General features: G+C 39.0%; 1 protein-coding gene across 1 annotated transcript in view; it reads right to left on the bottom strand.

Annotated features, from left to right (window-relative positions):
* The window catches only part of PHLDB2 (pleckstrin homology like domain family B member 2), an 84933-nt gene that overhangs the window by 15128 nt on the left and 54744 nt on the right, over window positions 1-15061 (bottom strand). Inside the window, exons 6-13 of the mRNA XM_088533653.1 lie at window positions 13180-13308; window positions 9149-9304; window positions 8310-8420; window positions 7495-7584; window positions 4075-4218; window positions 3153-3326; window positions 2319-2459; window positions 1733-1832 (exon numbers count right to left, since the gene is read on the bottom strand). Of these exons, the coding sequence (XP_088389779.1) occupies window positions 1733-1832; window positions 2319-2459; window positions 3153-3326; window positions 4075-4218; window positions 7495-7584; window positions 8310-8420; window positions 9149-9304; window positions 13180-13308 (1045 nt within the window). The remainder of the gene's footprint in view (window positions 1-1732; window positions 1833-2318; window positions 2460-3152; window positions 3327-4074; window positions 4219-7494; window positions 7585-8309; window positions 8421-9148; window positions 9305-13179; window positions 13309-15061) is intronic.

Raw genomic sequence — 15061 nt, forward strand, 5'->3', positions numbered from 1 at the left:
GGCGTTTGTCACCGAGACGAGGAGGCTCCCGCGCGCCGCGGCGCCTGCCTGGGGGAGCCCCCGCCGCCCGCGACGGGCACGGGAAACTGGTGGAGTGAAAGGAAACCTGCCACGCGGGGAAGGAAAGGCAGGGAGAGCAGGCAGTGCCTCGGTGCACGTGGCACGTCCCCATCACTCGGAATCTCCTCACGAGCTGTTTCAGGGGGGATAGAGAAACGGGCAGAATCACTCAGTCTAAGCAATTTCTATAAAGGTGCGTGGTTCTGCTGATTCGGTAGAAAATCTAGCTCGCTCAAAATATTCATTCCAAAAAGGCTTAGCTGATCTTTCTCAAGAATGAGGATGTTTGTTATGGTAAGAAATAATGTATTTATTATCTAATAAATGTATTTATCAGAGAGACCCAAATGAAGTCAGTATGCTGGTGGTGGGCAATGGTCAAGCATTGACAAAATATGTCCAATTACATGAGATTTCTCTTAGTCTCTTTTAAGTGATGCATATAGGGATGTCTGAGGAAATTACCCTTTGTTTCATGACCCAGATCCCACTGATTTCAGTGGGAGCCACCTAAAATTGCAGAATTTGAACAGAGGAATAATATTCTATTTCATTAAGCGTTGTATGTTTAAATAAATGGACCGTGTTAAAAACATTTTCCAAATTCTTCTGTTCCACAAAAATTATATTCTTTATTTTAAAGAAAATATTCTTTTCACAATCAAGGAGAAAAGCTTGTTCCTGAGATAAAAGGTCTTTCCGCAGCCCAGAAACACAGTATTTAAAAGAAAAGCAGTCAACCTCTTCAACTTCCTCCCACAGAAATAAATTCAGGGCGCTCTCTTTCGATCATGAAAGGTAATAACCCTTCACTGAAGGAGGCGATGAAAGCACAAAGAATCCCTGTATTCCTACATCCTCCGAGTCTTGACTGCATCCCTTAGTTTGTAATCCTGTGAGATTTCAAGGAAAGCACCTGTCAGCAGCAGTAATTCCCATTTACAAAGCTGATGCTTGGAAAGAGCCCAGCTAGAACTTTCTGCCTTTCTATTACAAATCTATCAAATTCCCTATAGCCTCTCTTCATAATTTCTATTCAAACTGTTGGCTTCTTCAAAGGAATAACTAACTTCAAGTATAGCAGCAGTAGAGCACACGTTATTCCTCTCGGCATATAACACACAGTCTGCCAAGCGCTCTCACTGATACTTCTCTTTCACTCTCCTCTATCCCCTCCTCTTTGTGAACCTATCATTCAATTTTGGTTTGGGGCCTTTCCTTCTTTTTAGTCTTATGACAAGTTACCTGCTTATGCCCTTAGCCTTTTCTTACTCACGATGACAGAAAAATAAATAAATGAAAATATATGAAAATACTAAAATACTATGAAAACAATTTTTAAGATCACGACAGGAGAAAAGTAATTCAAAAGGGAAAAGTGAAATATATATGTATATATTTATAGGAATTGCCCAGTTGACTCGATGTGTATTTTTCTAAATATTTTTCTTGTCTACTGGAATATATTTGATGACCATGTACCTCATATATATGCATGTGCCTGTGTCATAATCTTAACCTCATACTTTGCTGCTACCTACAAACGGAATATAGAACTATAAAACTATTGTTTTACAGGCCTGTGGAACGTAGACACACAAGTTTGGGGTTTATTTTTCAGAAAAATAACCACTGACTTTTGGCAGAAATGCATCAAATAAGGAAGTCTTACCTTTGTGCATCCTTCTTGACTCCGACTCTTTGGTCATCGTTGCCAAGCAGTGAGGAAGCACGCTGCCACAGCTGTTGCTCTGTCCTAGTGGTAAATGTCCCTAAAGCATTTGTAAATATGTGGTTAAAACAGCACTTTCAGACATTTCTGTGCCAGAATCTGATGGCAAAACAACTAGCTTTTTCATGAATATCAATGTTGTATCAATCAGCCGTGAAGATTTGGTTGTTCACAGTGTCCGTTTGACCAAAATGCTTTCAAAGTAATTTCATGATCTGGCTGTTATTTATTTAACTTATTGGAAATAATGACAATTTTCACTTTTTACTCAATCTTTTTTTACCATTTAAAGGCAACAGAAGTAAAACAATCTGCTGAGATTGAGAATCAATTTAAATTAACCTGGAAATACAATCCTTCAGATACAATAATCATGAGTTTAGGATTAATGTCAAAGCACATTTCTATATGTCAGAATACAGGCTGGAAGTACGGAAGGTCTTATGTATATTTTTGTACGTGCTCTAGTGTAATACAGATTTTCATATGGAAATGGGGAAGGTATTAATTGCATGCAACTACTTACTTTAGATGCAATACTTCGTCCAAGAGTAGCACTATTGAAGTGAGGTGATACAGCTGGAGTCGTTTTCTTGCGAGGTAAAGTATCACTCATGTACATGCATTCTCTGTGCTGCTTCTTCCGCTCTTCCAGATTTCTGAAATGCTTAAAATGTAATTTGTTAAACAGTTTTGACAAAATGAATTGACCTACTTGCTCAGTTACGCTCTACATGGAATATATTGAAAGCCATAGCCTAAGAACTTCATGGGAAAGGACGATATTTAAAATACATAGAATCTCCTGCATCACAGTGTTACCCAGAATTTCTACAAATCTCATATTATAAAGCTGATTAAGAGCATTCAGTAAATACATGTGCATATTTTGCAAACATGTCCTTGTATCTAATTATTAAAAAATAAAATAAATAAACCAAGAAGTCTAGATCACAACTGAAATCCAATTACAGAGAATTCTTCCCAGGTTATTCAGAAGAACTGGTGGCTTAAAACAAATCCAACTTTTGAGAGACATTGTTCAAATGTAAAAGGAAAAAATTAACTTAGGACTTCAAATGTAGCCACTTGTTCTTTATTAAGTCTTTCAACAGTTACCATGGCTCTTAAGTATTGGCATTTGCCTCTGGAATATTCATATATTATAAGAAGTATATTCAATAACACTGTAATATTTTTATATGTTTGAATGAGCAGTGTGTTTACATGTAGCATTCTGCAAGCATGAACCACTAATCCGCTCTATCATATCATCCTAAAAAATTCACGTGTAAATGAACTTTGTGGCCACGGTAGCAAAAAAAAACCCATCCCAAGTCATCAGCTTTTAATCTGTTACCTGTGGTTGCCTGCGGTGTTTCTTAGCTGGCAGAGGAGGAGGTGTATCAGATAAAGGAATAGGATCTACATGAGTAGCCATGACCTCAGGCCAATGGACTGATGAAAGTTGAGCAATAGAGCGAGGAGAAAGAGAGTGAGGAAACACAAATCCAGAACAGAGAGGTGATCTTAGCTTTATAGAAAAAAGAGAAATTACACATAGAGTTTTCCTTTTGGAATTGCTCAAAAGTTATGGCACATACAAGCTGTAGTCTTAGCACTATGTTTATTGGAGCATTTAGCAGGCAAGGACATTTGTTGTACTGGAACTCTTCAAGCATTTGTAACCATCAGAAACGGCACAGAAGTGCCAAATCCTAAACCAGCTGCTGCCCTTTTGCAACACAAAGGTCTGTGTGCTTACATTCATAAAGATATTCCATTCTTTTAAAGATGGGTTTAATAAAAATTCCTTATAGTTTTTACAAAGACAAAAATGTCACAAAGAATAAGGAAGAGAAAGAAAAAGCTAGAAGACACAGACTGGACAGGTTCCATGGAATAACTACAATAAGTAAAAGCTACTGCTCTCCCCCAAATATTCAAGGTATACATACAAGATATACAGGGTGCATTACATATTACTGTTTGACAGGCACAGATGTCATTTATTGCTGCTTGGGTCATTATCACTTAGTTCTTTTGGCCTTCAGAGTCCCATCTCCAACATCAAAGACACTTCACAGCTGGAGCATTCCTTCAGCTTTACTATTAAACCATTACCTCACTCAGTAACTGGCAGATGGCAGTTAGCCTTAGGGCCAACTGACTACATGTTGAATTACGAAAAAATATATAAAATAAAATAGAAGAAGAATAAAAACAGAAAAGGCAGTGATGAAAGAACAATGCAAACAAAGGGAAGTGTCTCCCAAACAAACCTCTTTATTTTGTGGCTGGCTCGTCAGCACAGCCGTGGAGGGCTCAGTGGCAACTGCTTCAGCATCTGTGGGGGTCTGGGAGGAAGGGGATATACTCGTGGAATTGCCATACAGCTCACTAATTTCACTTACACTGATAAAACCCTAAAAGGAGGAATTCAGAAGTTAAAAGGAGCAAAAGCCAAAAGACATGCAAGAGGATTAATGTATCCAGTACGATGAAAGTTAGTTTAGAGTGATACAGCCAAATATTCATTATTATCAAAATACTTCAACATACACGTAATAAAATGAGCAAGCTTTTTGCATTTCAAATATTTGGATTCTGAAAATTGTTCTTCATTTAATTCCAAATACATTTGCGTCATGAAAAAGCAAATGTACATTAAGTGACCAAGAAAGTTTATTAACATGTAACACCATTTAGAAGTTATGTAGCCTTTTGTCTGCAAAACAGAGGGAGGGAAAGGACGAATAAATTTTATTCACCTACTGTTTTACTTCTTCATTTTCTGGGCTTATTTAAGTAATCTACGTCACTATACGTTGTGCCTAAGTATTACGCTCAGTTTAAGTAGGCCAAATAACCAACAGAACGGACAAGAATTTACACAAGGTCATGCCACTGTTACTCTAGAAATTGTCATGTTCCATTTGCATTGTGTGAAAGTTGCTTCTAACTTCCGGATGTTATTGGGAATGCTGTTAGTGTCAGCTCCATGAACAGCCGTTTCACTTTTTGCCTTTTTTCTTTTCTTTTAAGCAAGGATACAGGAGGTCACAAACTGGGAAAAGGCACGGGTATCAGAATACACCTCTGCCTAAGTAGCAGGTTCTCACACAATGACTGTATGTGTCCTGGTGTTAACCAAATAATTCTTATTTTAAAAATAAAATATTATTATTAAATATTAAAATAAAATATAGACCATGTCTTATAATCCATGGACTACAGGGTATCAGATTGTAAAAAAAATACTACTAATAATGTCCCAACTCTTTATCCACTGCCATAAAGACTATTCGAAGGAAGATTAAAATCTTTTTGAAATAATATCATAAAAATGTGATAAAATATGCCTATTTTCAAACATATACAGAGAGCTTTTAAATTGGGAACATCTCCAAAGCAGTTATGCTTCCATGCCTGTATCAGCATGCTGACACATGAGTATGTATGCTTTTGGCCACTAAATGATCAGACAAGGTACAAGAGATTGCTACAGTATTTTTTCCCTTTTTTTTAATACAGAAATTTAGCTATGATCAAAGGAGGTAAGTTAAAAAAACAAAACAAAACAAAGAACCCTTTATTTCTGAGCATATTTTCAATGTGTTTTATTGGTTATTTCAAGCCACCTACACATTTTTTTTTTCAAGATTTGGTCTTATCTGAAATCAGCACTCTAGAAACAGGAGACAAATCTTAAACACAACTTGGTGGCTTATTCAACGAGAGGGAGACTGAGTGAAAGCTACTGGACTCTTCCTCTCAAAACATGTGGCCATATTAAGAGTAAGATAAAATCCAGGGTGAATAAACATACAATTCACTCACTGGGATTGAAAGAACCAGTTGCTGTGTGATCTTGCATTCATTCCCATAGGTGATAAAAGCACTTTCAACATTGTATGAAAAACAAACTCTTATAATCCCCATCTAATTCTCATAACAAAAATAACAGAAAAGTTCACTGGGCGTTAGCTCATGCCAAGGTGACTCTAACTTTTTAGAACAGGATAGGTTTGCCTCATTGATTTAAGTTCTGGAGTAAGCATCCTACTGCTTTACTCCATGATGGCCTCTTCCTCTCTGTGGCTCTGCAGACAGAGAGTGAACTTCCATGGTGAGTAGAAAAGAACTGGGAGAGCAGGCTTCCTCAGGACAGGCTGCCAATGTGAGAGCACAGGCTAAACCTAGCTGATACAGGAACTGCATATGGTGAAATTTTCTTCTGGGCACATGAAAGCTGTTTAAGCCTGTGCAACAGTTCGGGACAGATTTTTTAAAGGTCTCTGAACAGAAGTACAGTCAGACAAATACTAACCTGAAGTGAGACAAGACACAACAGCTGGCAAAGAAAACCATTTCCTATATTGGGGAGAGCTTAAGGAGATGCAGAGTGTCTTCTATCATTTACCTTAAGGTACATCCTAAGCAATTTCACTGCAGTGAATAGAGTGACACTGTCAAATAAGCTATAGAAAAAAAAGGTCTCTCAGGCTCACTTAATGTAGTTGCATTTTGAATTATCTGTGATTAAACAAATGATTATGAGGATATCAAGATAAAAATCAGAGGGCACCCTTCTCCAGTGAAAAAAATGAACAGATTAATCTCAGAAGAGTATAAGTGAAGCTGAGCCTTGCCAGATCTCCTGATGGGAGGTCAGATGCCCACATCAGAGCAAAACCTGGGGCACTAAAAGTCTGGGTATGTCTAAGCACATGCAACACTATTTGCAGGCAGGAAGAGCGCCCAGTCCTATTACCATGTTTTGAAAGACATCCTGGTTCAGCAGGAACTTTGGGGACAAATGAACAAGATCACATTTCCCAGGCCCTGAGATGGCACATGCTTGCAGGAGACATACCTGTCAGGGTATTGGAAATGCTATTTTTTCCTGATTCTCCATTTACAACTTCACTGTGAACTTAAAAACTTCATTAACTCAGGCGAAAAGGGTAAAAATGGAGACTTAATATTACATGTACTGACTGAATGTTTACAACAGTCCATGGCTTACCTTACACTGACATTCTTCACAAATTTGAGTGCGAGGGTTTAAACTGGCAACCTTCAAGCTAAGATGTCTCGACAGATGCAGGTAAACTCTGATACTCAAATAACTCAACTTTTCCAGCAAAAACTGGAAAAGCAAACTTTTCCAGCAAAAATAAACGGTACCTTTATTCTCACTATTCATAACAGTTAAAAAATAGCTCAGTAGTGATCATACAACTACAATAGCTTGAGATCTTTAACTCAATGCTTTTTCTAAATATCATAATGTACATTTGTAATGCATTTCTGCAGATCCTTAAAAAAAAAAAAAAAAAGGAGAGGCAAATGATACCATGCATAGCGCAAAAAGAAAACTGAAATGTATTCAACACTGAGCTATTCCTGAACCTTGTTTTTCTTTATTTCCATAATGTTCGTTTTTCCATCTAGGGCAAATTATATTCTTCCATCCCCCCAGTAGAAAATGGTCATTTATCCAGGGATAGTCACACCTGGGAAAACATCAGAGAAACTACCACTGCCCTACTATGGAATTCTATATCTTTACAAAGTAATTTTATCATCTCCAAAAAGTGTGTGACTAGACACTAAATACTGAAGTATTTTTGTGTAAGAGTTTCGCCTAACAGTTAAGGCTAAGACACAGTAAATAAAAAGCAATGAAACCTGTTTACCTCTTTTAGACTATTGGGGCTGACAGGAAATCCCTTTCCTCCGGAAAGTGCAGAATATTTCTTTTCCAGATTACAGAGATTCTCTTTTTCCTGTTAAAACCAGAGTTCATATTAAAAACAGCAGCAATGTAGTGAAATAAATGCTGTCCATATTTTATGAGAATAAAGAAACACTCTGAGAAAGAAAGATAAAAATTTACAGCAGAATTCTAACTGCATTCATTTACACAGCACAATTGAACCTGTAGCAGTCTCCAACAAGATGCTTCCCCAAAATTCAAAATAATACAACTAGATTCAAAAAAGACCTTTCAAAAGTAGTATCTGAGATGTCTGAATTGTCCTACAGGAGTGTGCCCTTGGCAATCAAGATCCTCATCTTCCACAGTTTGAGACTGGGAACAAATGTTGAAGAGGCTTCCAGTGTTTTGAAAATGCTAATGGTTCTTAATGAATTAAACACAACTCACCTTATGATTAAAAACAAACAAACAAACAAAACCCTTATTTTTAGTCAGATTTTCATTGATGTAAATAGGTAATTTTGTAGCTTAGTATGGCCTTTTACAAGTCAAAAATGTGAGCTTTTTTAGGTCCAGTTCCATTTTTTTTTGCTGAATTCACTACAAGCATTGCAGTGTCATATTGTTAAATCCTAACTGTAATAGCCAGATTTTATTTAGCATCTTCCCATTCATAGATTTTGTTTGACAACTGTAAGAATCCAGCATGAGGGTTGAGACTCCCTGTTCAGCTAACAGGGAGGCAGACTTTTATTACACGTTCAAAATATTTGAAAGACATAAAATACTTACCCTTTGCAGCATCATTATTAAGTTATTTTTCTCTTTTACAAAATGATCTTGTTCTCTTTGTGCTTGTTGAACAATATGAGTGGCTTGCTTTTTGAGAGCAGAAATCTTTTCCTAAAGTAAAAAGCAGAACCACCACATTTAGGATGCTTAATTCTGAAAGCACAGGACAACTTCCAGCAATGATTGCATTCATGAGAGTCTAAGTACTAAGAAAAGAAGTTACAAGACAGTCCACTGCTTTGAAGGAGATGATGAAATTCATTTAAATAGTAAGATGTCAATTTCTCTGAGGGTCAACTGGAAAAGGATGGTTGCATATATTCTTTGATAATATGGCAACTAACATATTGAATGGAACTGATTTAGAGACGCCACTTCTGATCTCTGAGCACAACTTGTATGCAATTGGTTGAAACAGACCTTTACAATTGATTTTATAAATTTTTTTTTATTAATCTATCATTATTTTTAACAAAATCATCATGACAACATGAAATAACAGTAATTATGTCCACAGTATGAGAATCTCCTTGCTTGGTACTTCACTTTGATACTTTTTGTTGCAAATATGAGAGCTTTTTACTGCATACGCAAATGGGGTTTGTATGTATTTCATTGTTTTATTTCCTTTCCAAAGAATTGCACGATTTGGTACGTTGGGGATGTTGTTACTGAGCCACCATCTTTGCTCTGCTGCAAAAGCTTTTCCAAAGAGAAAAGTTCAGCACTATTTCTTAGAGATGGGCAGGTTCTAGATTCACTTCGATGTAGATCCTGGATCTAGATCTCCTTCAGGCAAAGCAACAACAACAAAATGAACCGAGTATTCAAGCTTTTACCTTTCTACTGACAATGCTACGCTGATATTCAGCTACTTCACGCAGGAGCTGTTGCGTCAGATTTTCTTTTTCTTCATCTAACCTGCTCTCGTGTTCAAGCTGCTGAAATTCCAAATCTTCAAAATGTTTGCTTTCTATGTCCAACAGATCAGCATCCTTAAGCAAAAAGAAAAAGTAATCCTGTGTTTACTGTGACCAGACGAGAGTGACTTATAAACAAACAGAAAGCTTGCATTTTAAGGCAGTGTTTTGGTTTCCCACAGAGCTTGTTCAAAACAGACAGAAGCTCAATGTTTTTCTCATCGTCTACGGTTACAATAAGAGAGCAAACAGAGCTCACCGTTATTTTTATGCTGCTTTCCCTCCACTCCTAGAGCCCCCTTCCTTGTAACGCCTCCTCGCGTGTGCTGAGCGCACGTTGTTTATTACCGAGCGCGGAGCACATGGGAGCCTCTGAAGCACTGAGGCCTCCTGGCCAGGCCGAGTCACTTTGGTGAGGCTGTCACACGCCAGACTGGGGAAGCATCTGCTTAGCAGCCACTCGGGGCAGAAAGTATCACTCCAGTAACACTGAATGAACTATGGAGATACACCCTCAAATGCAGAGAAAGGAACGAGGGTAGCAATTCCTTCAAATCCAGCCCAAGTACTGTGCCTTTTTAGTAACAGAGACGTGGCTATACAGGAGGGGAGACGCAAGGAGTTACGTATCACTTCCATCGCCCGAGCAGCAACGTCCAGCCCCGCCAGCCATTCGGCCGCGGCTCCGTGCGGACGCTGAGGCAGCCACCACAGCCCCTGCGGGCAGGGCCCGGCGGGCCCGGCCGCCACCACACAGCCCGCGGCGCCAGCTCTGCGCGCCGCTTCGGAAAAAGCGTCCGCCCCGTTCACGCATTCCCACCGACCAACGCCAGGTTTGTCATGAGAGGCTGGGTGTTTCGGGGAGGTCTCGAGAAATAGGAACACCTCTGCCTCGCACACATGTACAACCAGAAATGATTTCAGGGATTTTCAGCATAAGAACCAAAAGCTCATCTTTCTCCTGCAATATCTGTAGATTCATAACGCAAACACCTCTTTGTAAGTTCCAGAGAGCTGACAAGAAACGCAAAGTTAATCTTTTTTCTTATCTCAGCCTAAGGTGAGATAAGATATCATCACTGCAATGATACGATCATTGCTAACTGATAACATGCACATAGCTCCTTGCAAAAGCACTCCAAACAAGCTGCCTATGCACCACAGAAAGACTTGGGAAAGACAGAGAAAGACATACAAAAGCTGAATACTCCAAGTTATTGTAGAAACTATCAACATTTCAGGACTGTTCTCCAAAGATGTGCCTTTCACTTCTGGTAGATAATATGAAGATCAAAAGCGAAGACAAAACAGTGACTAAAAATGACGTAAGAAGCTGTTACCTACAACACAGAAATGCTCCATTCAAACTACCAGGCAATGTTCAGCATTGGGAATAAATAAGAAGGACTTTGCCCAGGCCACAAAGATCAGTAAATCCAGGGCATTTCATATCAAATCAAATGCTACAGAGGCAGAGGGGAGCAAACTTCAGAGCAGGTTGTTTCTAATTCCTTTGTGAACACATTCATCCAACTCACCAACACAAATGCAGTCCAAAAGACAACTGATGGCTAGTTCACTTAATGAAGCTTTGTATGTGAGACAAACTATGAAACAAGTATTTTATCGCATTCTGAACTAATGTGTCCACCTGAAAAAAGTTTATCAAGTTCAAAACCTAGTCTCCTTTCAAAGCAAAGCCCCCAGGGTGCAAGTGGCAGTGTTTCAGTTGTATCTGTGCCTCTAAGTGCCTTGCAGCAAGACTGTCAATCACCTAGACTCAGTGGAGACTTAGATGCTGGCAGTCTGTGGGATCACAGCAGAGTGGCAAGGACACACAGTCTGGTTTGTCACGGAACTCTTGCCTACTTGGGCAAGGACTTGGGTCCTACTTGGAAGGGTTAATTGTTTGACAGCAGATAACAGCTTCCTGAACCACATAGCAAGCACCCCTCACCTTTTACTAAAACATTCAACATGAAATATTGGACTCTATTAATTGCACTCTATTATAAAACATTGAATACAATGCTTTCATATTGGATTCCAAATCACAAGTTTGCCCAACATCTCCATTATTTCTACAGTGGCAATGGACCAAATTCAGTGAGAGAACCTAGCCCTTCTTTTAGGATACGGTGGGAGCCCCCCAGGCAGACATCATCTGTAAGAACTAAAACAATTTTATCCAACAGTGAGGTATTTCCTAACAGTGGGCAGTTTCTTTTCATAATTGTGCAGGAATCATTTTTTATCCTTCATTTACTGCACATTTCAATAAACCCAGGCACAGAACAAAGGACAAGCAGAAGCTTGGGTGCTTTCCCAAGCACATGGAGAGCTAAGAAGGGCATTTTAATAGAGTTTTCACATGCCATCATAGAGTTTAATGCTTCCCTTAAGTGCCTTCCTCGGCTCCCGGGTATCACCAGTTGCTGACAAGGCGCTCTCCTTCCCAGCGAGCACCAGGAAGCAGCTCTCAGTCAGGGATACGCACATAAATTACAAAGGAAAACTGGGAAAGGCCTGCGGGACGCTTGCCGGCGGGGCCTGCAAGGCCGCAGCAAGGCCCTGAGGTACAACCTGCTCCTCACCAGGCCCGCGCTCGAAGCCGCGGCAACCAGTAGTGAAAAGGGTTTACCACCATCCCGCAGCTTCTCACGAATTAACCCTTCAAATGCACAGCACCACAGGAATGGCTTCGTTTGCTTGTTAATACTCACGAGATATTACAAAATACTTGATATTTGTCGGGTAACTTACGAAAATCTCCTAATGTATCAAAAGCGGCAAATAATTCAGGTACTTCAGAAGTACTTAACATGATTCTCTTCAATACTTTTAAACTATTTTCCCTTCAAAAACTAAACAGAATTCTGCCAAAAACAAAACAAACAAAAAAAACAAAAAACAAACAAACAAAAAAACAAGAACAAAAAACCAGAATCCTGGAAATAAGACAAACTATTATTATTAGGGAAAAAAAAGTCAGCATCTAGAAGAATATTTTCTGCAAGATAAAAAGTCTTTTTTGTTTGGTCACTGCTGTTACAGATATCTAACTACCAATGTATCTACCTATGTAAATGCTCAAGCCAGAAAAAAAAAAATCAGGTTTGACTTTCAGATGTCATCTTGTGCTTACAGCATAAATACTTTGCAAATGATTTTTCTGTTACTGCTGGTTACATGTGTTTTAGAACTTACTTAATGTTAATGAGTACCAAAACCACTTCACAATCTTTAGTCAGAAAATAATGGTACTGTGACGTGCAACATGAAATACTGTAGGTTTTTAGCCCACAAATAATAAAGAAAAGCTGCAATTAAATTTTACAAGGGCTGAAACAAAAACGTATGTGCAGTTGTTAAGAATGTAAGAAAAATAAAGCTGTTAAAATAAGTGAAATAATCTTCAGAATGAAATTTTCAAGACAGTTCAAGCCAGCAGCTAAGTTATGCATTAAAAAGAAAAGATACGCATGGTTTCAGAGAGGGAGCAACTTATACCATTGCAAAACAGGGTCACGTAACAGTATCAAAGAAAAATGGGAGTGCTAAAATAACACATCTCTCTAACTGAAGCTGAATAGTTGTTCTTTGCTCACAGAGTTAAAAGCAATGCTCGAAGGTCCATGCAAACAACATGATTCCAACAGCTTTCACATCAGCCACTAGGCCAGGGGTGCTAATTACAGGCAAACGGCCCAAAGCTTCTGCAACTTTCAGCACAAAACTATTTCTAATCCACCCATTTGCATTCTACTCATTTGCCACCATGCACAATATTTATTACAAATGCTCCACAAAAAGATAACCTCAACACTACTAATACATACACACAATGCAAGTTTGTTCAGGCAATTTGTTGGAGAAGTGAAACGGAATATGTTACACTTAACTCTAAAATTAACAACAAAGTTAGTGCAATCTTGAAACTTGCTACTGACCCTCTTCAGCTGCTGCTGTAATTGTTCCCTCATGGACTCGGGGCAATTATCAAGCTGCGTCTTCTGCTCGGAGTAAAGCTCCTGAAGCCTCTCTAGTTTTTCCCTCTCAGCATCAAGTTTTAATTTTTCCTGAAGCATGAACCAGAAAATAAACAGAATTACCTTCAAAGCCAAGCAGTTGTTAGTGATTATGACAGTGTGTGGCAAAAACTTTAAGAACAGTTTCAAAGACAGAAACCTCTTGTTAGTTGAACTGTAGTGATGGGATATAAAACGATCAAAACAAAACATTTTATCGCTTTAGCAGGCAATTCTCTCCCTTATCACCATGTTTTGTACCTGTGCCTGGATGATGCCTTTAAAGCCCATTGCCTAAACTCTGTCTTACCAAATGAAAAAAAAAGAAAATAAAAGTGAAGAAAAGTAGCCATGTTAGAGAGCTGATGAATGAAAAAGAAAAGAGAAGCTTTCAGGGAGGAGAAGAGGAGGGTAGGAGACTATAGCTTGGCAGAGTGGGGAAACTGGCACTTCCAGGGAATGAATTACATGCCTAGGCACTTCTGCCCGGATGAGTACGTGTAGCAAGCGGTGAAACAACAGACTGAGAGCTTTGTGAAGAAGTAACTTTGGGCCACGAAATCGTCTTGCAGCAGAAACAGTATGAGTTAGCAAAGGACTCTGCTTCAGGATGCCAAAACTTTATCCTGTTCTCTGGGATCTGCTCTACCACCCTGCAACCTCTTGTAATGTGTGCACCCTTCTTCTAGCACTCACCACAGTGCTTAGCATCCTGCAAAGCCTTTGACCTTTACACTGTGTTAATAAAATACTGCATATTTTATTGTTCTGAAGACTGTTTGCAAATGACTTAAAACTACCTTGTTGAACTATTACTTGTCTGGAGCAAAACTTGGGAACCAACAGATCAGAGCACACAGAACTCTGTCAAGGCCATTTATTTGTATTTGCACCAGCCAACACACCTGTTGCATTTTCTTCAACTGGACAATCCATAACTAGAGAGAGGAAAAAAAAAAGCCTGATATGCCATAAAAGCTGAAGAGATAAAATAGTCTCTGAATGCCAGGTCTCCCTGACACCTTCTAGAGTCACACTGATACAGTTCCTTTCTTCTGCTTTTTGCTCTGTAGTTATTATGCCCTCTTTTCTTGGATGGTCTCCAACACTCCTTAATACACAAAGACTCACGATACCAGCCCAAATATCCCAGCTCTGTCTTTCAGATGCTCCAAGAACAGTTGAATTCTGACAATGTCTCCACTGATTTGTCTTCTTTCCTGTAACAACTGTAATTCATCTTAAAGTTGAGTGTTTGGTTCAGCAACTGCCATGTGATCAGACATTTCAGCACTCTATGGCACATGCCTTAAAGAGGAGATTTCTTTTATCATATGGAACTTGCCATTTTCAATTTGCAGGATGGTCTTTCTTCCAAAACTTCTCTTCATTGTTCCTGACAGTTCTCAAACTCTCATTCATGGCAGAGTCACAGTAACGAACTTATATTAGTTGCCTGCTTTCTCCACAGTTTTATCTCTACATCAGAAGGGGATCAGATTTCATTTTCTCAGTATCGAAAAATAACAACAAGCAGCACTCACATACAAGCCCAGTGCAAACCAAATTCCCAGGTTTGCTGTTTTCGTTTCCACAGGCAGCTTCCCCGCCCATAGAATCAGACTGGCAAAATGCCAAACACAAGGGTTTTTTTTATTTTTTTTTCTTTTATAAGCTTGTAAAAATGAGCCACTGAGCCAACATATTCAATTACCTGGGCTTCCTGCACTGGCTTCTGTCACAACAACGGAAGCAGCGCTCAGAAAGAGGTTGGACCATGTGCAAATTGGACACAGACAGAGAG

Source organism: Tinamus guttatus, unplaced genomic scaffold (genome assembly GCF_059628265.1).
Source record: "Tinamus guttatus ecotype Peru unplaced genomic scaffold, ASM5962826v1 Tinamus_guttatus_pri_ptg000035l, whole genome shotgun sequence".
Lineage (NCBI taxonomy): Eukaryota > Metazoa > Chordata > Aves > Tinamiformes > Tinamidae > Tinamus > Tinamus guttatus.